This window comes from Pristis pectinata, chromosome 1 (assembly GCF_009764475.1).
Source record: "Pristis pectinata isolate sPriPec2 chromosome 1, sPriPec2.1.pri, whole genome shotgun sequence".
Classification (NCBI taxonomy): Eukaryota; Metazoa; Chordata; class Chondrichthyes; order Rhinopristiformes; family Pristidae; genus Pristis; species Pristis pectinata.
In genome coordinates, this window is record NC_067405.1 from 139952277 (window position 1) to 139976946 (window position 24670).

A 24670-nucleotide genomic window follows, 5' to 3' on the forward strand; every position below is an offset into this window, starting at 1 on the left:
GTTGTTGTTGCAAACAAATGGAATATATCTTAATTGTGGCAGGAGAATCAAGCTTAGAATAAATATAATTACAAATCCACTTTCTTGTTCTTAAGAAATCTTTGGCTGAGGACATTTTTCAGTATTTGATAAAAACAAATATCTCCAACCATTTACACGTATTCAAAACCCATTTCTGTCTGGGTTTTGAATTCTTTTCATGAATGTTTCGGACCAGAATGTGACCTATTGGGTCAATATTAATGCATTGTAATTTTTGGTGTCCAGAGAGGATTCTGATAAGAGTTATGTATTTGTGCAGATTATACTATTCTAATGAGTTCACAACAGAATAAATTCGCTAATCCTCGAAAAATTTGCTGTTTATTAAGATTGGGGTATTAAAGCATAATCTGTACACAGTCTGAGGAAAAGTGATTAATGTAGAAAATAGTCTTTATGATTTTTAATGACATTTTTAATTTTATTTACAGGTTGTGAGGCAAGATTCAATTCATTGTGGCTTCTTTTGAGGCAGTGGCAACTGCAAATATATCCCAGCATCATGTGGCATCTCTGGATTCTGGCTGCGACATGCAAAAATTGATGTAAGGATTAATCTGTGAACTCCTGATAAAATAAAAATCACAGGCAAAATTGTGCCTCTTCACTGTAGATGGCAGAATTAGTCTTGACAGCTTGAGGTCTGACTGAAATCCCAGTTTTCTTGTTATTGCCAGCCACCTACTGAAGACTTCAGCACATTCACAATTTCTCATCATCTCTCATCAGAAGCTTCCTATGAATGAACTGATGTGGGCTGACTACAATTAAGGCTCAGGAACAAGAAACTATCCTGTGTTCTGCCATTGTTGGATGAACGGCTTTGATTTGACCTAACCAACGCTGTCATCATAAACTTAAATTACCTCTCAAATGAGCGTTTCTGTCATCGTGGATTTAATCCTCTCTGACAAACTGCACTTTTTGTGAGCAGTTTTATATTTGATTCTCTCCCTACACTCCACTGATTTTATGCATTTGTGTGCATCTAGCAACATGATAAGCATGGATTCCTTCTGCGTTGTGCTATTACTAAGTTCTTTAGCGGGGCTTTGCCTGGGCATTGAATTTACGGGAGCACCAGGATTGTGGACCCGCTATACACGTTGGGATGCAAGCACCAGGAGTGATTTAAGCTTCCAGTTCAAAACAGAACTCTCTAGTGCTCTGCTGCTCTACTTCGATGATGGAGGATACTGTGATTTTGTACAGCTGATGATAGTGGAGGGGAAAATTCAACTTAAATTTAGCATTGATTGCTTTGAGACTGAGATCGATATGGATAAGCTGGTGAATGATGACAAATGGCACTTTCTCATGATTTCCCGCAATAACCTGAGAACAGTTCTGGTGTTGGATGGAGAAACAAAGTCAGCCGAAGTCAAGCCACAACGGCAGTATATGAAGATTGTAAGCGATTTGTTCATAGGGGGCGTCCCACAGGATATTCGGAAATCTGCATTAACTTTGAATATGGTGCAAAGCAAACCTCCTTTTAAGGGATTTATCGAAGACTTGAAGTATGGGGACTCTACACCAGTGCTGTTGGGGAGTCAGTTGGTGAAGCTGGTCAAGGAAGGCATTTGCACTGAAAACCCATGTGAAAATGGTGGAATTTGCTCTTTGGTCGAAGGGGAAGTTACCTGTGACTGTTCGAGCACAGGATATATGGGGAGGTACTGCACTGAAGGTGAGAGAAAGGTGTTTCCTACTGTTTAATTTACAGCTGCTTACATTAAAATGTTAGGCTCTTGTAGTAAAATGTTCATTTTTTGGATTAAAACAAATCCATTATTTTGTTGAAGTTGACTGTTATATTTTGAGCTTCAGCAAGTGGTTTTGTGAATTTTGTCACCAATTAGCTGGTTCCAGATTCCATCTGGATTCTGTGTTATTGTATCACAGTTGAGATGGCAGCTAGATAGTTTTAAACTTAGGTTTACGATTTTTGGTTAGGGAGGAATTAATAATACGCTTTGATTTCTGACTTGGATTGCTTAATATTAATCTACTCTAAACATGTCTTTGTTAGGTTAGCAAGATACCCTATTCCTTGACTTCCCCAGCAGTGCTCACTGATCAAAGGTTAAAGATGAACAATGGTCACTTGGGGTGAAGTACCGGGGTCACATAGTGCCTATTGAACCTGGTGAAAGTTAACTAAAATATCTTGAATTTCACCCTTGATTAAACTACCTGAAAGTTTTGATTATTTTCAAATCCATCCCTCAATATTTAAGTAGAATTGATGTTCTAAAACAAGTAGCAGAGGTGTGAATTAATTTTTCTTCTGTAAGTTTTGTTTCTTAAGGAATTCACTTTGAAATATCCACGTTATTTATGTTTCATTGAGTATTTTAGGGTATTATGTTGATGTGAATAACTCAGTCTGAAAATAAAGCTTGTTTGCAAGTATGTGTCAGTGCAGAATTGGAATATTGTATATTTTTCAATATACTGAAAACCTATGCAAATTATAAAAGGATTTTAATGCATTTTGTATGTGAATGTTCTTTTTATTTGATTTTAACCTAACTCAACTGCATCATTTCACAATATAGTACTCACCTGGCAAGATTGGACATGAACATTGCTTCACCGACTACCGTTAAGATGTCTCTCTGTGTATACATTTGGTATTGTAGCTCATAGGCTTGTCATGGTGTTTCATGCTTTATGCATCTAAAAATAGTGTTGCTATCAACATTTCTGTTGTTGGCATGTGTCTTCTGTTCAGAAGAAAATCAACAGATTTTTTAACTATTATAACAGTGTGTATTCTTCATGGGTATGTTTAGTTTTCTTATGTTTTTATATTCCATATCTATTTGTTATAGTACTTAGAACAAAATATGGTGTGGTGATATTTGTATAAAACAATTCTACTAGATTTAATTATGGACAAAGTGGATTTCAGCTGTACAAGAAACCATGGGTAGAGCTTGAAGAGTAGAGTGTTGACTTGTTAAACCATGGAGTGGTAGGCTACATGTTTGTGCCTGTGCCTCACCACATGGTGGGTTACTGGTCTTCTTGGAAATATCTTGTAGGATTGAAAAATTTTCTGCAAGGAAACAGAAGTTCAGTAGTAAAATTGTCTTCAACACTGTACCAAAACTGCTCCCACCCTTCAGTTGGTCACAGAGCAACATGGTGAAATCTCATAGAGCCACAGCTCTAGTCATTCATCGATTCCATATTCATGGCACAAGGGTTTCTTATAACTGAAGAATCAGAATTGATTTAAAGTGCTGTTTGTGAAAAATCTTGAAAGCAGTGGTGAGTTTACATTTTTCCTTACATTCTAAATAACAAGGAACTAGTGACCTATTTAAGTAAGTTGCACATTCCTGGTCTTATTCCTTCATGTTTCTTTTGTTCAGTAAATGATCATGCAACCACAAAAGATACAAGAAAAATGATTAGTGAGAAAGTTTTTTTTTAAAGAGCAATAAATATCTCCAAAAAAAGTTCATCATTGATAAAAGCTGAGTTGGTAAAGATTGGGAACAGTAGGTTGATAGTTGAACTTTGTGTGTTTCCCAGGAACTTTCATTGCAGATATTTCAAAAGACTTAGTATTTTCTGAATGAATTTGGGTTTTATTTTGATGAATGAAACTATTTTATAAAGCTCTTCTTTCCTGTGCTTTTTCTTTTAAATCTAGGTATTTATTATAAGCCTGTGAGAATACAGCTTGCTTTCACTGTGGCTAAAAGCTATGAATAAAATCCATCCTTCAATAGGAGATGTTTAAATGGGGATCATAAAATGTTTATTTTCTTTTATACAGCCAACTCGATGTTTTGGTGAAGATCCACTTTCGGGAATGCGTACCGTCTTTTGCTGATGTAGAATAGCACTAATGCCCTCAGATATTTTAGAAGCCATGAACTGTTATAGATTTTTAGTCAATCAATAAATAAAAGTTAATGCCCAAAAGACGTCATGCAAATTGTTTGTGTTCCAACAGCTTGTGCTTCTAAATTGATCTTGGGAACAATCTATTCACATTTCTTTTGCATTTCCAGTCTTCTTTAGCACTTAATATTGAACACAGTCAATATATCCTGAAGAAGTGCAACACCAGGGGGTAGATATTCACCCTTAGTTTTATGCCCTAAATGTGCAATGTCATTAAGTTAAATCAGTTTTCAGAAGCATCTGAAATTTGGATCTTTTAACTTAAGTGAAATCAAATTTCAGAAGCAGAGTATATTGTGCATGTGCTACTGTATTCTGTGCTTAGTGCATGCAACTAAGTAGAAATTATTAGTAATTTCAGGGAACTTAATTAGTTAGGCATCTTGATTTTGAACAAGTCATCCCAGTGCTGCAGAAAACTCTCTGACAGACTTTACCATTACTAAGTAGTGTTTTTAATCCACATTAAAAAGACTATTTAACTGTACCACCAAATTCATTAATCCATTTTTAAGGAAGATATGTATATACAAAAACATTTCAATGGAGCTTCCCATATATTTAAAACCCATTTATGGTCAGATTTATTTTGATATGTGACATTTATTCTGTTTCACTTTCGTTCTCTTAATGTCATTCCCTTCCCATGGCTGCTTATTCGGCCACTGATGGTCATAAACTTGACCGATGAACGGATGACTATGGGCTGTTCCTTGCCATCTGGATCCTCAGGGTTGCAGGAGGTGACTTACAGGAGTAAAAACAAGATCAAAGTGGCACCAATCAAGACTTGCAGTTGTCATGTTCAAATAGTTATATCTTATTTAGTGTCGGGGCTACAGATTTGAGAACATTTTAGTAACAGCTCTGCTGGAAATGCAATTGTATGATGCTGTTTTTTTTCAGCATTATTTGATGAAAATCAATTTATCTGAAATGAAACATGATAACAGCTGTATCCAGATCATTTTGAGTCAATTAGCGAATTGACCAGGCACATCTAGGTCATCAGTAGTCCTTGCAATCCTGACATGATTTCTGTGTCAGGGCTACATGGGATGATAACATTCCCTGTACAGTGCTCCTTCTGGCATGTCACAAGGAATGTGTGCAACAATTTTTTGTGGGTGCCCTTCATTAAGCACTCTCAGGGTAGGAAATCTGATCTTCACACTACAGCTCCTAAGGATGTAAAGTACTTACCTAGATCCTTGGGCTTCCTCTGTTCTGCTGCCATAAAATGCCTCAATGCCTTCCAATTTTCATATGTATCCCACCCCCCCAACCTGCCATCTCCCCAAAACTGATGCTCCCAATTTTTTTCCCTAGCTCACCACCACCTCCCCAATAATCTCCGTCCCTTGCTCAGATGATCTAATAGCTTCTAATTACCCCACTCCCATCCCATCTCTAGTCTTCTCGTGCACCTATTAATAATGTTCCAGCCTCCAACTCCACCCATTTTTCTCATAATATTATCACCTTCCCGCCTTGTCTAATTGGTACGCTAGAAGTTCTAGACATCTGAATGTTAGTCACAGTTGAGTTTTAAATGGTGTTAATAATTCACTGATCTGCCCCTAGAGAGTTTTGAGAGAAGGCATATTACATTTTAGAGATGTCTGGATTTCTTCCAATGAAAGATAACTAGGCTGTTCACATTGTAATTTGCCAATGTGAGTTAATTTACAAGGGATTATACCTTCAACTAACAAAACTACTGGGATAAGTTGGCTTGAGCAAAATGGCATTAATGTTGTGGATTGGCAAGATAGGAATGATGATGTTAATATTTAGTTACACCAAAATAGTAAATACTTGGACTAAGAATAATTATTCTTCCGTGGCATTGATCATCTCATGAAGTATATCCCTATTCTCATTGCACTGATTCAAGACTGTTCTGTGGAAGCTATCTGACACAGAAGCAATCTTGACTTTCAAACCATATTTTGTTTCACCTCTTGAAGAATTCAGCCATGGTCCAAGGGTGGTATAGTCTTTATCCCAGCTAAACCGGAGCTATTGACGCATGCTATATTTCCGAATTTCACTAGCTGAGGACACAAAGTTTTAGTTTAAAGTTGCCTTAAATGGAAGAGTGCTGTATTCTATTTGGGAAGATAATAACTGAAACTAAAATTCACAAGTGCAAGACAATTCTATCCAAAGCATAACTACCAAACTTGATCAGGTTCTGGAAATTTAAACCATACTCTCTAAGCATATGAAGCACATACTGTATGTGCAGAGGCCAATGGAGGGTCAGGACCTTCTAATCTTCTGAAAAACTCTTTAATTTTGCCCCCAACCGCCACCCCAGACCCTCATTCATGATTATTTCAAATTCCATCTCCAGGTTTTCTCCACTGATCATTTCGACATTTTTCCCTACCTTCATTCTCTTCGTTCAGAGATCACAAAGGCCTTTATGTGTAATTGAACCTGGTATATTGTTGAGTATCAGAGACTAGGAGCCTCCCCACAAATTGCCAGAGGCTTTCCTCGCAGTACTTCTTCAATACATTTTGATGAGTTGAAGGAGTTCTAACCCTCTATTTGAGCCGTCTTTGAAGACAAGAGTAGATTGACAAAGCAGTTAATGAAGTGTATGAGATCCAGAGCTTTCTAAACAGAGACATAGATGAAAAAGCAACAGAATATTATGCTGAACGACTATAAAACACTGCCTTAGCCCAAGTGGGTCAATTTATGAGCACTTCTTTTTGAGAAGGATGTGGAAATTTTGGAGAAGGTATGGAGACATTTTCTTGTATGTTTCCAGAGATGAGGAACTTAAATTGTGTGAACAGGCAGCAGAAGCAAATATGTATTTTTGAGCAGTAAAGGCCATGAGGAGATTTAAAATGAGGGCTTTAGAACAAATTAAGCGAAGTTATTTCCGGCAGCTGAAGGTAGCCCGAGCCTGCCTGATGCAGCTGAATGATACTCGCCTTTTGAAAGACAACTGCTGGCCTGCGGTGGGGCATTAGTGGAGACAGAAGCCTCCACAGAGGGGAGCCGGGTCACCTTGAGACCAGACCTGCCCACTGTGACATGGGTGTTCTCAGAGAGCTCAGCCAACAGGGTGGGGAGGGCACAGCCAGCCTCAATCGTGGTGGTACATTGCAGAACGAGGAAGTAAGGGTCCAGTGGGAGTCAGTAAATTCCACGCGCATATAACCCACGGGGGTAGAAGGGTGGGTTGGCAAGTTTGCAGACGACACGAAGGTCGGTGGTGTTGCGGATAGTGTAGAGGATTGTTGAAGATTGCAGAGGGACATTGATAGGATGCGGAGCTGGACTGAGAAATGGCAGATGGAGTTCAATCCAGAGAAGTGTGAGGTGGTACACTTTGGAAGGACAAACTCCAAGGCGGAGTACAAAGTACAAAGGCGGAGTACCTAGGATTCTGGGTAGTGTGGAGGAGCAGAGGGATCTGGGGGTCCATATCCACAGATCCCTGAAAGTTGCCTCACAGGTGGATAGGGTAGTTAAGAAAGCTTATGGGATGTTAGCATTCATAAGTCGAGGGATCAAGATTAAGAGCCATGAGGTAATGATGCAGCTCTATAAAACTCTGGTTGGACCACACTTAGAGTACTGTGTCCAGTTCTGGTCACCTCATTATAGGAAGGATGTGGAGGTGTTGGAAAAGGTGCAGAGGAGATTTACCAGGATTCTGCCTGGTTTAGAGAGTATGCATTATGAGGAGAGACTAAGGGAGCTAGGGCTTTACTCTTTGGAGAGAAGGAGGATGAGAGGAGACATGATAGAGGTGTCCAAAATATTAAGAGGAATAAATAGAGTGGACAGCCAGCGCCTCTTTCCCAAGGCACCAATGCTCAATACAAGAGGGCATGGCTTTAAAGTAATGGGTGGGAAGCTCAAGGGAGATGTCAGAGGAAGGTTTTTTACCCAGAGAGTGGTTGGGGCATGGAATGCGCTGCAGGGGCGGTGGTGGAGGCAGGTACACTGGTCAAATTCAAGAGATTACCAGAGTATATGGGGGATTTTAAAATAGAGGGATATGTAGCTAGTCTTAGGCGAGGTTTAAAGGTCGGCACAACATGGTGGGCTGAAGGGCCTGTATTGTGCTGTACTGTTCTATGTTCTATCTTCAATAACCACAGGCCACAGGTTCCGGCCTGATTGACAAAAGAAACATAAGTGATATAAAGTAAATTTTTAGGCAATAAGCATTTGGATGTGGGATGATTTTATCTGATCATGTGATGAAAGCAGATTTGGTAGTAGCTTTTAAATAAGTTCCAAAAGAGAAACAGGATATGAGGCAATTAGAGGGGAACCAATTGGAATATGCTTCAAAAAAGTCAGTCCACTGCTGAAGGGCCAGTGGGTAACTCCTCTGATACATTATTCTTTAATTCTGAAATCTTGTATCTAGAATCTTGTCTATACAAAGTTAGCTGGTCTCATCTGGGTAGCAGAAGGGGATCTAAAATTGGTACTAGTGGGCAGTTTTCAATTGTTGAACATCCATTTCTCACATAAATAGATGACTGGCCAGCATAAGAAAATTTGGGGAGGGTCATGCAAATTGGTTGGTGGTGATGAAGGTGGCAGGGGATGAAGGTGGACATTGTAATTTTCAGGCAGGTTTGAAAATACCAGAATAATGTACCAACTCGTTTCAGGTTGGGCCTGGTAGAAATCAGGGTTTGTGAGTAAGCCAAACATTGGTCCTTTAAGCAGCCACCAGTAAATATTCCATTTAAGTGTCTTGATTATTTTCTTTTACTTGAGAGGGTCAAGGAGATGTAGGAAGCCCCTAAAAAAATTATTTTACAACATATAAAAAACTGATGATCTGATGCATTGGTATCCGGATGGCCCAAGTCTGGAATGTAACAAGTTGCTAATATTACCAGTAGGAAGATTAGACTTATTTATTACAACAGATTTGGCCAATCGAGTCAATCCTAGCTTCTAGCAAAGTAATCTTATCAGTCCCATTCCTTCTCTCTATATTTTCCTGTGCCACTGCTATTTTTATCACTTTTACATGCCCATCAACACCCCATTTGTTTCTATTTCCAATGCTAAGAGTAATTTATACGAACTACAGGTCCGCCCCGGGTTACAAACGCCTGCCTTATGGACACCTCCACAGATGAAAGAATGTTTGGAAGGATGGGAATGGCTCTACTGGCTGCTGTGGGGTTGTAGGCATCTTCTGTTGGGTGGGAATAGGGCACTTCCATGTGCCTTCTCTCTTTCTCCCTCCCTCCCACCCACCCCCCACCACCCCCCCTCCCTCCCACCCACTCCCCCACCACCCCCCCACCCCCCATCCAAGAAGCAACAATTGCGAACTGGGTCGAGCTGAGCACTGAGCAGAGTCACCCAGCCACCCACTGAGTCAGTAAGGCTGACTGGCAGCCCCTCTTCCCGCGCTTGCTCACTCTCCCATCACAGCTGGTTCTGTGATCCTCTCCCAGACATTGTTTTTGTTCATTTCTGATTTATGTAGTGTTCGGATTATGAACAGTTATCAGGAACGGAACCCTGTTGTAACCTGGGGACTGCTTGTAATTACTAGCATGTGTTTTAGGACATGGGAGGAAACCAAAGCACCAGGCAGAAACCCATGCAGTCATAGGGAGAATGTGCAAACCGTACACAGACAGCACTTGAGGTCCCATTTCTCAGCTGTAAAGTAACGTAGGGTATTCATTCATTTTCAAATGAAGGGGGCAAAGGGAAGGGGACATTGACAGTTTTAGTGATTGATTTGACTTCAAATTTCACTAGTTTCATTGAGAATAATAAACGTTCAGCTCTGACTTGGAAACGATGATTGGACCATGAGGAAGCTGTCAATACCCAATCTAAAGGTTGGGTGAAGTCTGAAGAAGTAGTTGCCTGGCCCTGCATGTTATATGGGAAGCATTAACCTGAGCTAATCAATTTCTGTAGACTTGGAAACATTATTGTTTAAATTAAAATGACTTAAAACAAATTCAAAATTAATCAGATCTTCAGTTTTTAATGTAGTCATACATTTGAATGTATCCCTGTACTTCACATCTGATGCTCTCAGTCTGTAATTCATTTTACAAGCACCTCAATCAATTGTCATTTGCATTTGAATTGACATGAATGAGCTCAATTTACATAAAAATCGTCCTGGACATCTTATTTTGCAGCAGTAAACTCTTGATGAATTCCTGCACAGTGATTGCATTTCAGTCTTTGATCCTTAAAGGTTAACATTATTATGGATTGGGCTTGCTGGTCAACAGCAGTGTCAAATGAAGGCAGGCAAATTGCCCTGAAATTAAATAAATTGATCTATATTTTAATCGTATCAATTTTCCAATCCCTTCACATAATTTTAAGGCTGTAAAATCAGTGCCTTGTAATTGCTCCAAAATATCTCTTCTGTCTACCCACCAATTGCACCCTCCTGGGTGTTATCTGTGTCTTCAGAAACCACATCTTTGTTTCTTGTGTTTCCAAGCATGTGATGCGGTCTCTTCATTTTGGGATGTGATGATTTTTTTTGGGAAGTGACTATATAGTTTAGAGAATTAAAACACAATTTACTAAGACTGCAAATAGTTAGGCAATGAACGTTCTGTAGATGGAGAAAGGATGTGTCACAAGTGCTGGTTTGATTTGTAGATGGTGTTAGAAGGAAGAGTCCTAAAGTTAACTGGGAGCGGGGAAGATTGGTATCATATATAAAAGAGAACAAGTGGAGCAGATGGAGAGAGATCTGGACAGATGGGGAGAATTGAGAGAACTATTTGGAAGCAACTCAGTGGTGAGGCAAGGGAAAGGAGAAATAGGTAAATGTAACTCAGAAGAGGGATCAGGAATCCTGGTGTCTTCTTCATTGAAATTGTCAGTACAGTGTGCTGTAACACTAAAGAAAGTTTATTTGAGGCAACACTACAGCTCTGACTATAATCTAACTCACTTCACCGCCATGGGAGAAGTCAGTAAAACTGAGGCACATTGAACTTGAACTGAGAAGGAAATTTGGAATGTTTTCATCCTATAAGATGTGGATCCGAAACTGAAGAGAGATGGAATAATTTTGCAGGTGAAAGGGCAGTTCAGGTCAGCCCAAAAAAATATACATCCTATTGAAATAATTATACAATTCTCACTTTAAAGTCTCTATTGAATTGTCTTCTAATGTCCTTACTGCCTTTTATTCCAGACCAGCGGAAAATGGTTCTCATTTACTCTAACAAAACTCGTGTTTGAATGCCTCTAGTAAATCTTTGCTTTGTCTTCCGTGAGGTAAAAGATCAGATTTTGTTGCTGGTCTCTCCACATAAATTGAACTCTCACCATCCTGGTTCCATTCTAATACATCTCCTCTCTTTCATTAAGACCTTGACATCCTTCCTAAAATCTAGACCTTTAATCTAGCAGTGCACTTTGCAGGCTATGCACATGCAAATTAATTTAATGCAAGTGATGTCATAATTGTGTGCTATTTGAAACCTTTTGGAATGCCTCCATGTATAGCAAATTTGGCTGACCCATTCATATGTACCAGATCATAATATCCACTCAGTGTTTTGATTAAACTGCTTTACTTGGTGCACAAAAACATTGTGCACAGAATAAGAGTTTTAGAATGAATGCATTTTACAGGGCTAATCCTCCAAGTTTCAGTTACAAACCATAATGGGTGCAATTTTCTAATTCATTAAATATACTAATAATAATCATACATAGTCTGTGATGGAATTTCTGCTAGATGTTCTGGTAGGCAAAGCTCATTTCTGAAAGCAGGAAATTGACAAGTTTTGCCCTGTGCAGTCTGTTCCATACCACTTTCCAGACTAAAATAATATTGAGACACTGAAAGCTGATCATTATGATTTATGGCAGGAAGACTGCATATTGGCTTTCTTCATAGCAGATGTCAAGAAAATATCACAAAAATAATTGCAAAAACCAAGCTGTCAGAGGAACATAGCAGGTCAGGCAGCATCTGTAGAGGCAGAGGGATGGTCAACATTTTGGGCTTTTGCTCCAGATTGCAGCATCTGCCGTCACTTGTGTTACAAAATTAATGAGTTTTGGGGAAGGGGGTTGGGGATAAGTTGCTTGGAACAATATTCCTGACATAAAACTAGTCTGAAGAAGAAGCAATTCATGTTTATTGCTGAAGGTAGTAAGAATAGATGGTGGTGGTGAGAGGGGGGACTTGGTCATTTTTTGATGGTAAATGCCAGTTTTCTTTATTTTTATTGAGGGGGACTTTTTAATTCATGAACCAGTTTTGTTCCACAATCTATGATGATTCATTCTGCCCAAGCTACTTTAAGTTGCACAGAACCATTCTTCAGGAGGTTCTGTGCACATCACTAACAGGTAAATCAAGCATTACTCCAAAATATCTAACCAACTAATATCCTCTGTTATTTATCTTTGACTGATTGCTTTCCTTGGCTCAACAGTTTTCATCGACTCAGCAGATGAGGAATAATAATGTTGCAGAGAGTGTTTAATTATTTTTCTCTGAGCTTACAGTCATGATTTGTATTCACATTAATAATCAAATGTTGCTCCATCTATCTCTTTAAGCCCATTAATCGGTACAGCAAAAACAGCCTGCATTGAAAGTCCATCTCACATATCCATCACTGTGTAGAAGAAAATATTTCCCAATTTTAAGTTTTCTATGTGACCTACCAACTTTATACTTTTGCCTTCCAATTCTGCACTCATTGTCAAAATTAAATAGCTTCCTGTTGTAGCATGTTACGTTTTCAATATATTTTATCATGTCAACTATTTATTTTTCTGGTCTAGATCCTAGAAATACATCTGCACCATTTTTCTAGCGTTAGGATATTGTTAACAATCAGACCAGTGTGATTGAAAATATTGCCAGAGATGGGTTTACTAATCTTGATGATATTTGGGTAAGTAAGACGGCAAAAAAACAGCCCTGGTATAAATTAAAAAATCACACAAAAAATCCCTGCAATATATTTTACTGCTGTTAACTCTCCCAAAAATGTGTGCAAAGTTGGGTAACTCCTGTTCTTCTAGTGCTGCATGGATACATTTTTAGGCCTTTGTCTTCAGCTCAAGAATTGCCCTTTCCCCTTTATCTCTTTCTTGAAGAAATGTACAGTTGCAACCAGCATAACATTACAAATGTGAGCCCCACTTGGTAAAATATTTTTCTTAGTCAATAATAATATTCCCATTCTTTCTTTCTTTTTCAATCTTTGTATTAAATTTCAAATTAAATTTCAAATGAATATACATAACAATAGTGATTATACACATGGTGCAAAGAGATCATGATTACAATAATAACAGTTGACATATACACTCACAGGGAGTAACATATATAATCTGAACCTCCCAATCTCTTACTAAGTGAACATGACACAGAAGAATTTGAAAAGAAAGCTAATTATATGAAAAGAGAACCCCAAAATTAAAAAAAAATAAACAAAAGCAAACCAAAAACTTCAAAAAGAAAAGCTGGACTGTTATTTCTTTGGTTAAATATGTCATTAGCTCCACTCCTCGATATTCAAATAAGAGGTTATTGAAAGGGATTCGAAAAAGGTCTGCTTACATCATTTGGAAATACTGAATAAATGGACTCCAAACTTCCTCAAATTTAAGCGAAGGATCAACAGTACCACTCCTAATTTTTTCTAAGTTTAAACATGTTATAGTTTGAGAAAACCATTGAAATGTGGTAGGAGGTATTGGATCCTTCCATTTAAATAGAATGGATCTCTTGGCCATTAATGTAACAAATGCAATCATACGACAAGCTGAAGCGGATAAATGGCTGGAATCCATCATTGGTAACCCAAAAATTGCAGTAATAGGATGAGGTTGCAAATCAATATTCAATACAATTGAAATAATATTAAAAATGTATTTCCAATATTTTTCCAAAAGAGGGCAGGACCAAAACATATGTGTCAGGGAAGCCACCTCTGAATTACATCTGTCACATATAGGATTTATATGGTGATAAAAATAGGCTAACTTATCCTTAGACATATGGTTCCTGTGAACCACCTTAAACTGTATCAAAGAATGTCTAGCACGCATTGAAGATGTATTAACTAATTGGAGAATTTTCTTCCATGTCTCTATAGGTAAAAGTATCTGAAGTTCTCTTTCCCATTCATTCTTAATTTTATCAAGTGTCTCTAGACGTATTTTCATAATCAGATCATAAATTATTGCTATCGAGCCCTTCTGATAAGGATCAAAACCTAAAATTTTTTCTGTAATTTCAATTTTATGTGGTATTGGAAAAGTAGGTAAAATAACTTTTAAAAAATTTCTGATCTGTAAATATCGAAAAAAATGTGATCTAGGCAAATTGTATTTATTAGACAACTGTTCAAAAGACAAAAGACAATTATCAATGAATAGATCACAAAAGCATGTTATTCCCTTCATTTTCCATAAAGAAAAAGCTAAATAAATTCTGGATGGTTGAAAGAAAAAATTGGATTGGATAGGACTTGATAAAATGAATTTATTTAATCCAAAACATTTATGAAATTGAAACCATATTCATATTGTATGTTTAGTTATTGGGTTAATCATTTGTTTACTCAATTTAGTAAGTGCAAAAGGGAGTGAGGCTCCTAAAATAGAAGCTAATGAAAACCCTTGCACAGACTCAAACTCAAGATACACCCGTTGGGGACATTGAATTACATCTAAGTCTTGTGTCCAAAAAATTAAATATCTAATATTAATTGCCCAGTAGTAAAATCTAAAGTTAGGCAAAGCCATACCACCATCCTTTTTTAATTTCTGTAAATATTTCTTACTTAACTTTGGGTTTTTATTCTGCCATATATATGAAAGAATTTTAGAATCAATAGTACCGAAAAAGGATTTCGAGATGAAGGTTGGAACCGCCCGGAGTAAATACAAAAATTTTGGTAAAATATTCATCTTAACCGCATTAATTCGACCAATCGATGATAGAGACAATGGGGACCATTTAGTAAACAATTGTTTAACATGATCGATTAAGATAAAAAAGTTAACTTTGAATAAGTCCTTGTGCTTCTTGGTAATTTTAACACCCAAATAAATAAAATAATCAGTCACTAATCTAAATGGTAATTGCCTATAAATTGGGACTTGCATATTTAATAAGAAAAGCTCACTCTTATTAAGATTTAATCTATAACCAGAGAAAACACTAAACTGAGCAAGCAGTCATAATGCTGCAGGGATGGATTTCTCAGGGTTAGAGATATAAAGTAACAGGTCATCTGCATATAGTGATATCTTATGCATCCCTTTTCCATGAGTGATACCAAATATGTTAGAAGAGTCCCGAAAGGCAATTGCCAAGGGTTCCAAGGCAATGTCAAATAATAAAGGACTTAAAGGGCAGCCCTGTCTAGTGCCTCGAAAAAGCCTAAAAAAGGGGGATCTCTGATTATTAGTAAGTACTGAAGCCAAAGGTGTAAGGTATATCAATTTAATCACGGATATAAAATTTGGGCTAAAATTAAATTTCTCAAGCGTGTTAAATAAATATTCCCATTTGACTCTATCAAACGCCTTCTCGGCATCTAGTGAGATAACACATTATGGAATTGTAGATGAAAGGGTATATACAATATTCATTAACTTCCTAATATTAAAATGCAAATAGTGATTTTTAATAAATCCTGTCTGGTCATCAGAAATAATTTGTGGAAGTACCTTTTCCAGTCTAGAAGACAATATTTTTGAAAAAATTTTGGAGTCCACATTCAATAAAGAGAGAGGTCTGTACGCTGCACATTCAGTAGGATCTTTATCCTTTTTAAGAATTAAAAAGATAGTTGCTCCAGAAAAGGATTGTGGTAATTTACTTGCTGATAGGGCATCTTTAAAAATTTTACCTTACCAGGGAGAGAGAAGATCAGAAAAGGATTTTAAAAATTCAATTGTATACCCATCGGGACCAGGTGTTTTACCTGAATTCACTGAAGAAATTGCTTTCTTTATTTCTTCCTCAGAAATAGGTGCGTCTAATATTAAGCATTCATTAAGTGATAATTTTGGAATCTTCAAATTCTTTAAAAATTCATGCATTGATGTAGAATCCTCAGGAAATTCTGATTGATATAAAGAAGTATAAAATTCTTGAAAAAATTTATTAATTTGATCATGGTCCACTGTGTAATTACCATCTCGTTTACGAACTTCAATAATCTGACGTTTAGTCGAAGCAGCTTTCAGTTGGTTGTCCAATAATTTACCAGACTTATCACCATGTATATAAAACTGACTCCTAGTTTTGAGTAGTTGATTTTCAATTGCAAATGTTAATAATAAACTGTGTTGCAAATGAAGTTCATTCTCTTTTTACAAAGCTCCAAATTGGGATCATCAGAGTATTTTTTATCAATTTTGTTAATCTTATCAACCAATATGCGTAATTCATTATTAGTTCGTTTTTTTCAATCCAACAGAGTATGAAATAATTTGACCACGGATGCAAGCTTTAAAGGTGTCCCATAATATCCCACTGGAAATTTCTTCCGTAGAATTAGTTGAGAAGAAAAAGGAAATATGTTCTTTAATAAAATGAACAAAGTCTAAATCTTGAAGTAAAGAAGAATTGAATCGCCATTGTCTGGCACCGGAGGCTATGTCCACTAATTTGATAGTTTCAATGGCGCATATCAGAAACGGCAATTGCATCATACTTACAGTCAATAACAGATGGAGCTAATCGAGAGTCGATAAAGAAGTAATCAATTCTAGAGTAGTTGTGATAGACATGAGAAAAGAATGAAAGTTCTTTATCATATGGGTGTAGAAATCTCCAAATTTCTAAAATTCCGGAATCAACTAAAAAGGAATTAATAAAGTCAGCAGATTTGTTTGGAAGTACATGATTCGATGCAGACATATCCATCGAAGGGTTTAAACACCAATTAAAATCTCCACCAATAATCAACGTATATTCGTTTAAATTAGGAAAAGATGCAAATAAAAAGAACTCGGGATGATCAACATTAGGTGCATAAACATTAACCATAACAACTTTTTTGTTATGAAGTAAACCAGTAATTAATAATAATCTACCATTCGGGTCTGAGGTTGTTTCATGATGAACAAATGAAATCGAGGAGTCTATAAAAATAGAGACTCCTTTCACCTTTTCTTGTGAATTAGAATGATACTGTTGACCCCTCCAAAATCTAAAGAAGCGCTGATTATCCTCTCTCCTAATATGAGTCTCCTAAGCAAAAATAATCTGAGCGTTCAGTCTATGAAAAACTTTAAAGACCTTCTTCCGCTTAACTGGATTATTTAAACCATTCGTATTCCATGAAACAAAATTAATCATATTATCCATTTTAATAGACTACAACATATGGTGTGTAAAGGGTTAACCTTGCTGCACAGGAGACATTAGTAGGAAGAGGAAAAAGAGTTCAAAGAGGAGCTGGATATGACGACAATTCAGAGATATTTGTAGTTTTAAATCAGTACATTTTTAGGCCTTTGTCTTCAGCTCAAGAATTGCCCTTTCCCCTTTATCTCTTTCTTGAAGAGTTGTACAGTTGCAACCAGCATAACATTACAAACGTGAGCCCCACTTGGTAAAATATTTTTCTTAGTCAATAATAATATTCTCATTCTTTTTCTTCTTCTATGCTCATGGGCACTTTTGCATGATGTACATGTTCTATGGTCTTTATTAATATGCTTGAACTTAACTTTATCAATATTACAAATTTGCACTTCCATCACCCATTTTCTTAATTAGTGAGTGCTCTGGTACCAATCTGTCTTATACTGCCACCTGGTTATATTGTTTGGTCACATTAAATCTTGTAATACCAGTACGGCTATATGAACAGCTCTTAAAACAGATTCCATTTATCGATTCGTTACTATTCTGCAGAATCCCCAGAGATCATTTTTGTCATTTGTCACCTTTTTAGTTTATTAACTACACTTGCCTTCAAATAAGTTAGCTAGTTTGATATCCTTCCTACATGAACTTTAACCTTCTTTATATGAGTCATAACCAAATTAATATCCACTCATAACATTTTATTACAACCTAACTTTTGAGTACACTATTTCTTATGCAGCTAACAAGATTAAATGTACCTTTCCTTTTATTTGGGCTCCATGTGCTCCTCTACTTGTGAGAGTGTAAGCAGAGAATATTATCTCCTTAGGTAAATGCTCTAGGACATTTTCTGTCAACCCCACTTTGTTTTAGTCTTCTACTCTTGTCACATTAGTTTTCCCTTTTGCTGCTTCTATTTTCCACTGTGCATTCTTGGGATACTTTGCTTTTTCTGCACTTCATTGCATCTTTGCCTATTCTCTCTTGTTTCTCTTTCCTGCAACTTTGTCATGTTATTCTTCCCCTAAGATGATAAAGCTATTTGCTCACTTCAGCTAGGATGGAGTTCTCTGAAAGCTCTCCAGATCGAATGAAATCAGAGACAGCGTTAACATCAATTTTCTTTGTTTGTGGATAAAACTTTACACAATTTCAGTTTTTTTGGGAAACCCATCCAATATTTGATCAGCTTTTCTCAATCCTTATTATCCTTAAGCACAAGTTCTGTTCCTAGGCTCTGTCGGTGCTACTTATGATCAAACTAAGAAATAGTGGCTTTGGTTTTTAATCTACTCCTTCCCTAAGACTTCATTTGTCACTTGCTGCACTTAGATGAGTAGAATGCAAATGCATGTCATAATATTTCATTATACAATGTAATGACACTAAACTGTGTTCACTGATCATCTATTTAATCAAACAAAACTTTTGCACCTTGCAAAAATAGAAATATCTAGAAATTTGCCCTCATTTGCTAGCACTAAATGCATTATATATCGGTGTGTTGCTCTCAGCATCTGAAATTCAATCCATTGATGTAAATGGGATGAATTTCAGAGGCGGAGTATAGTACTGTGATATACTGCATTTAGCGTGACTGACCAGAGATGAGTTACAAGGCAGTAGAAGTTGCAGCACAATACACTTTTCAGCTCAACTAAGTACAATTCTTCATTCTCTGCACAGGCCTCCTCACAGCTTAATCCTTTCTGCAAATCCTCCATTTTTCACACCCTCATCTGCAGCCCCTAACTTCAACCATTCTACGTTCTAATATCCACGGTCGCAAGATTTTCCAATCTGGTCTGTCTAATGTTAGTCTGAATTAGGTATCTAGGGATAGGGTGGCACAGTGTCGAAGCTAGTAGGGTGGCTGCCTCACACCTCCAATGACCCAGGTTCAATCCTGACCTCCTGTGCTGTCTGTGTGAAGTTTGCACATTCTCTCTGTGCCTCTTGAGAGTTTCCCTGGTGTCTGTTTTGATGCCACTTTCCAGACATGTGCAGGTTGGTAAGTTGATAGGCCACAGTAAATTGCTCCTATTGTGTAAGTGAATGTTCAGGGATATTTATGGGTATATGAGGAGAATAAAAAAGAGGGATTAGTGTAAGATTAATAGAAGTACGTGCTTCATGATGGGCATAAACTCACGAAAGGGCCTGTTTCTATGCATCACTCTTATTCGGTAAATCTATTAGTAGCTGAAGGTTTTGAAATACTAAAGCGAATAGTGAGTAAATTTTCCACTTCCATGCAATTTTTACAGTAATATCTGAGAATTGTCTAACAAAACACAATTTTTTTAATGCACCTTATCATTCACACTTTCCAATTAAACTGTTTTGTGCCTGTAATTGTGTCCAAATTAATATATATCCCTGTTAGCGGCAGCAAATGTTGTGGCAGAAGTTCAACTCTTGGTGCCCAGGGGTGTACATGTGCAATGAAATTAGCTGCTTGTTTTACCCTCTTCCTGACAGTTGGGCCTTTGAGTCAATAGAACCAAATGTTACAAGGGGAAAATAAAGCCTGGGTCATATAATTCTCTGATATGCGGAGTAGGGGTAATGAGTCTGATACTAACTGCTCTCTGAAACAAAGCAAAAATTCTGAGCCAGAAGATTTGTCTTCTTGATCTCTAACATATTATGCGGATTAAGGTTGTTATGCTTGGGAGGGGGTGGGGGTTATTTTTGGCAGGTAGAACTAACAACCCTGAAAAAGGGAGCAAACATTTAAGGTTTAAGAGGAGTTTCCAAATGGTCAATGAGAGCTTGCTGTTTTCTCAGAAGGTAAGGGAAGAACTGTCCTTTCAATGTGAAAATTGTTTACGTTTGCAAGTACTATATCTGCAATGAAGGTGACTTAGCAAACTACACACTGTTCATTGGTCTTTTGGTATTGTCACTTCTACAATTGGTAGTAAATTTTTATATTCTTTTCAGGGGAGCATGGTCACCATGCTGAAAATTTACTGGAGAATCCTTTTGTAGAAACAAACAATTCAGTCAGTACAATGACTAAAGAATATTTTGAAATATTCTTAATTATAGTTGAGTAGCTTTCTTGATTTAAATAAAAACTATCTGATTCCAGCTGCCAGGACAGATGATGAAATGTGAGGTTTCTTTTTGTTAAATTCACACATGCACAGTGTTTATCACTTGCATGTTCATACGCATGGTACTTTTGTTCTTGTGCATGATGCAGTTCCATGCAAAGACAAGTGCTGTCAGTGTGTCTAACATCTGGTTCTTTCCTTCCTTGAAATTTCTGCTTTCAGAAGTCAACCGTGTGCCAGGTGAGCTCTTCCTCCACTGAGTAAACTTAATTTAATCAATAACTAACTTGCAGGATGTAGCTGATCTTGTGCTTTTCTAAAAACATGATTAAAAAATGAAGATTGAAAAAGTATTGCACAATACCTAATCTCCCTTAATGGTGCTATATTAGTTAATGCAGCTGAATATTTTGATAAAGTAAAACTCTCCCTTGAATGATAGTTATTTGTATAGAGAGGCAGTAGATGTCTAAAGAATCACAACTGTATACATGGGAATTAAGCATGATGAAATTGGGCAGGCTTATCTGGTAGGAGGTGATGTTGTAGATAGTACTAAGTTGCTGTTGTGGGGAGAAAAAGATTAATGGTCACTAACTCGAAGAGTACTGACTAAACCATTTTTTAAAAAAATAACTGTTAACAGTTTCACTGAGAGGAATTGGTGAGCTGAGTTCTAAACTATGTTCAGTAATTGACCTAAACTTTATAAAGAATGAAATAATCACTGGATTTATTTCTTGTGGTATTTTTTGTTCTTGCCCACATCTTCTTCTTCACCCCAAAACTAATTGGTTGTATTCTTTGTCACTGTAAATAAATGACCCTAATTCAGTAATAACTTTACACTCCTTTGTAATTATATAGCACTTTACAGTAGGAATTTGTGCATGCTGTATCTTTTACTGCCAAGAGGAAAACTAACAATACCTTGTTTAATTCCCTATAGCAAAACAATTAACTGACACGTTTATTGATGACCCCTTAGTATGCCAATAATAACATATGGTTAAAATTGTGACTTCTTGCTTGTACAAGAAAACTAATTACTCAATGTAATACTTAATAGTTGAAGGTAAACATTTGAAAGAGGGGGAGATATTTAACAAATATATTGTGTCCGTAGCTTAACATGGACAGTGCTTATAACTGATACAACTTCTAAAGATTTTATGCTGCTTTTCTATTTTCAAAGGCAAAAGGTGACTCATTTGATTTTTCTGGAACCAGTTTACTCTTACTAACTTTGTTTATGAGGCAAGCTTTTCCACTCATGGCAAAAAGCTTTCAGTGTGACTGATAACATACTTAGCCTTAAGTATGTGATATCACAATACCAACTGGTATTGTATGAAATTCTGCTTATTTTCTTTGACTTTATTTCTTCCTCTTCAAAGGTTTCTCACATCTGATGATGGGCGAGCAAGGTATGCTATCTTTTCCTGTCTTTCTGCTTCTATTAACTTCCTTCCCCCTCCCCCCCCCTTGCTGCTAGTTTTTGAGTGGCAATGCAGTGGATGAATTTCTGTTTCCTGCATTAGCTATTTCAAGGCTTTCTATTACTGCAACCCGTTTAATGTTGAATGCTGAGTGGATGATTCAGATGGCTCTGTTGAAGCGTGACTGCAATCATGAGGGTGAACACCTGATATTCAGAATGCTTTTTTAATGTGATGCTAGTTACACTTGCAGTGACCCCAGAGGACATTATGCATATATGCACAGATTCATATTTTCAACATTGCATGACCCCAAGAACTTAATAAAAATCCAATAATAACTGGTGAAGCTGGGTTATCAATGGGTGGAAATAATGCATATGATATTTTCACATTGGTAACCATTGATACCCAGAACTGCATAAGTAGATAGCTATTTTTTGCATTTTGGATTTGCCATTGCATGTATGTGTATATTTTGTTTAACACTGCATTTTTATGTGATTTTGTATAATCTTTAACAAATTTAGTGTATTACTGCAGAATTCTGCAATAATTCACAGTTTTGTTTTGTGTTTATAGTGTGTGATGTTGAAGTGTTCCTAATTTGTTATCCTTCCCCTTCTTCATTGCCCCTCAATGATGGATTTCATGCTTACTTGGATCCAAACTTCATTTCTGTAGGTAGAAGTAAAGGTAGAGTTGTGTTTTTATTTTCACTACTTATTAACAAAGGTGTGTTTTTTTTATATAAGATTGTTGATCTGTCATTGTGGTATCACAGCTGAGCTGAAATGGCCATCAGATTTTGGCTTGATAATGTTGGCTATGGAAATTTTGTTTTACTGACATAAGCTTCAGTTTTTCTAGCTTAACATAATTGTTAAAATAATGTACATGCCAATTACTTGGAGGAGCACTGCTGTAATGTTAACATGAGTTCAGTATTGCATTGCATGGAAACAATATTATTGTCTAGATTTTTCAAAGTTTGATTTTTTTATACAATGAAAATCTTATGTTTCATTAAAGTATAATCACTTGTTTGATTGCTTTGCATTAGCCAGACTGAGAGCTAATTCTACATTAGAGCCATGCAGAATCATATTCTTAAACACATCTTCGTGTGTAAGGTATGTTCTGTGGAGGAGACCTACTATAGCTACAAAGCAAAGCAAAACAGTTAGTGGAAATTATTTTGGCTGATTTCATGGTTTCAAAAACAAGTCTTTGCCAATTAAATAGTGATGGAAGTTAATTAAGTCTATTAATCCAGCTTTTCATGCTGAACAACAAAAATAAACTCCTACAAGTACATCAAGAGATTTGTGTTTCACTGAATTAATTGTATAAATTTAAACCCATTACAAGGATTGGTTAGATATTGACTTGACTGACAGATGAAGAGTTGAATGTTGTAGTCCACGTTTTTATTTTCATGCTGTCTACATGTTCTACAAATTCGAATTTATTTGACAGAAAATTTCTTCATCTCACTATAAGTAGAAAAGAGAAAAATGTGGTAACAAGTGCCATTTTCCCACTGTGCCATTTTATTTTCACTCTGGTTTCAGGAATAGGTTGACAGCCTTTTGATAAATGATTTCATCATTTGCACTTTCCGTCTGCTCTCTAATTAGGTTTTTCAACATTATGTTGCGACATTCTTTTTTTAATATCTGAAGGAAAGATGCATGTGTTCACTGTGGGTGATGTGTCAACTTTCCTGTTAGTGCTTTCACAAATTTTTGTTTTCTGTGGGAGACCAGATGTTGGTTGACTTTTTGTATGATTAAAATGTAAGAATTGTTTTGCGTATAGATAAAACAAATGCTATCAAATACTGTTTTCTGAATACTCTGGTAAAGAATGATTGATATTGATAATAATATTAAGCAACAACACATACTTCAATGTAATGAAGAATTCGTCAGAGTGTACAACAGCATTTTATCCACTGGTAACCAGTATGTTCTGCTGAAATTGAATTTCACTTTCTTAAGGTTCTAAGTTCATAATCCTTGATGCTTAGTGAAGGTTATTGGCATATATATGGAACTTCTTTGTCTGCTCCTTCTATGGGGATGGTTCCCTTTATTTCTCTATAAAAACATCTTTGATGTAGAAAGTGTTAAATTAGAAAATTGATCTTATGGTGCATATGAATCATACCCATTGAAATCTCCCACAGTCTCACTCCAGGGCAATTAGACAGAATATTTTCATTCGTAAAGTCAATTGATATCTATTAAAACATTAATGGGAACAGGTGATATTATGTTGCACATTATGCTTTTTTGTAATGCTATGTGCAAATATTAACAATAAAACTCTGAGTCTTTTTTGTACCAATGACCATTTATGTTCACTTAGTTTGACTGACTGTAGCAAATAATTAACACTCTGAATTTAAAAAACACTATTGAGACTTTCAAATAACTTCATTTTTTACTTATAACATTTTCTATAACAGCCTTTCGGAAATCTTAACTGAGCATGTACTCTTGAAATAGCTCCTGTATGCCTGCTGTGTTTTGAAAGACCTTTTGCTTTGGGAGAGAAGTGGGCAGGATGCTCCATTGACATGGTTGATGAAGGGTTAAGAATTGTGGCAAAAATTGTAACAAAAATAAACAATTGAACATTTTACCTTTGGGAAAATTAATACAATTCTCATATTCAGCCTCAATAAGATTTTTTTATTGTCCTTTGCATTGTGCTATCTACGATATCAATATGCAAATCTGTTTAAAGTTACTTGTGCAGGTGTTCTGTGTTTTTACATTGTTTTATAAAAAATGTTTTTCCTTGGGTTGTGTCTTAGTGTTTTACAGGATGTCATT

At 36.5% G+C, this 24670-nt stretch overlaps 1 protein-coding gene across 27 annotated transcripts in view; it reads left to right on the plus strand.

Annotated features, from left to right (window-relative positions):
* nrxn3a (neurexin 3a) overlaps positions 1 to 24670 on the plus strand; it is a 1776465-nt gene that overhangs the window by 35814 nt on the left and 1715981 nt on the right. For 23 of the 27 annotated variants that reach the window (XR_007957567.1, XR_007957568.1, XR_007957570.1 and 20 more), the window contains exons 2-4: positions 474 to 1732; positions 20611 to 20628; positions 21786 to 21815. Coding sequence is in view for 20 of the 27 variants with exons in the window: in XM_052030991.1 (XP_051886951.1) it covers positions 1015 to 1732; positions 20611 to 20628; positions 21786 to 21815 (766 nt within the window). In the remaining 7 variants the exon portion in view is untranslated. The remainder of the gene's footprint in view (positions 1 to 473; positions 1733 to 20610; positions 20629 to 21785; positions 21816 to 24670) is intronic. The other 4 variants (XR_007957575.1, XM_052031040.1, XM_052031070.1 and 1 more) reach the window with 1 other exon arrangement.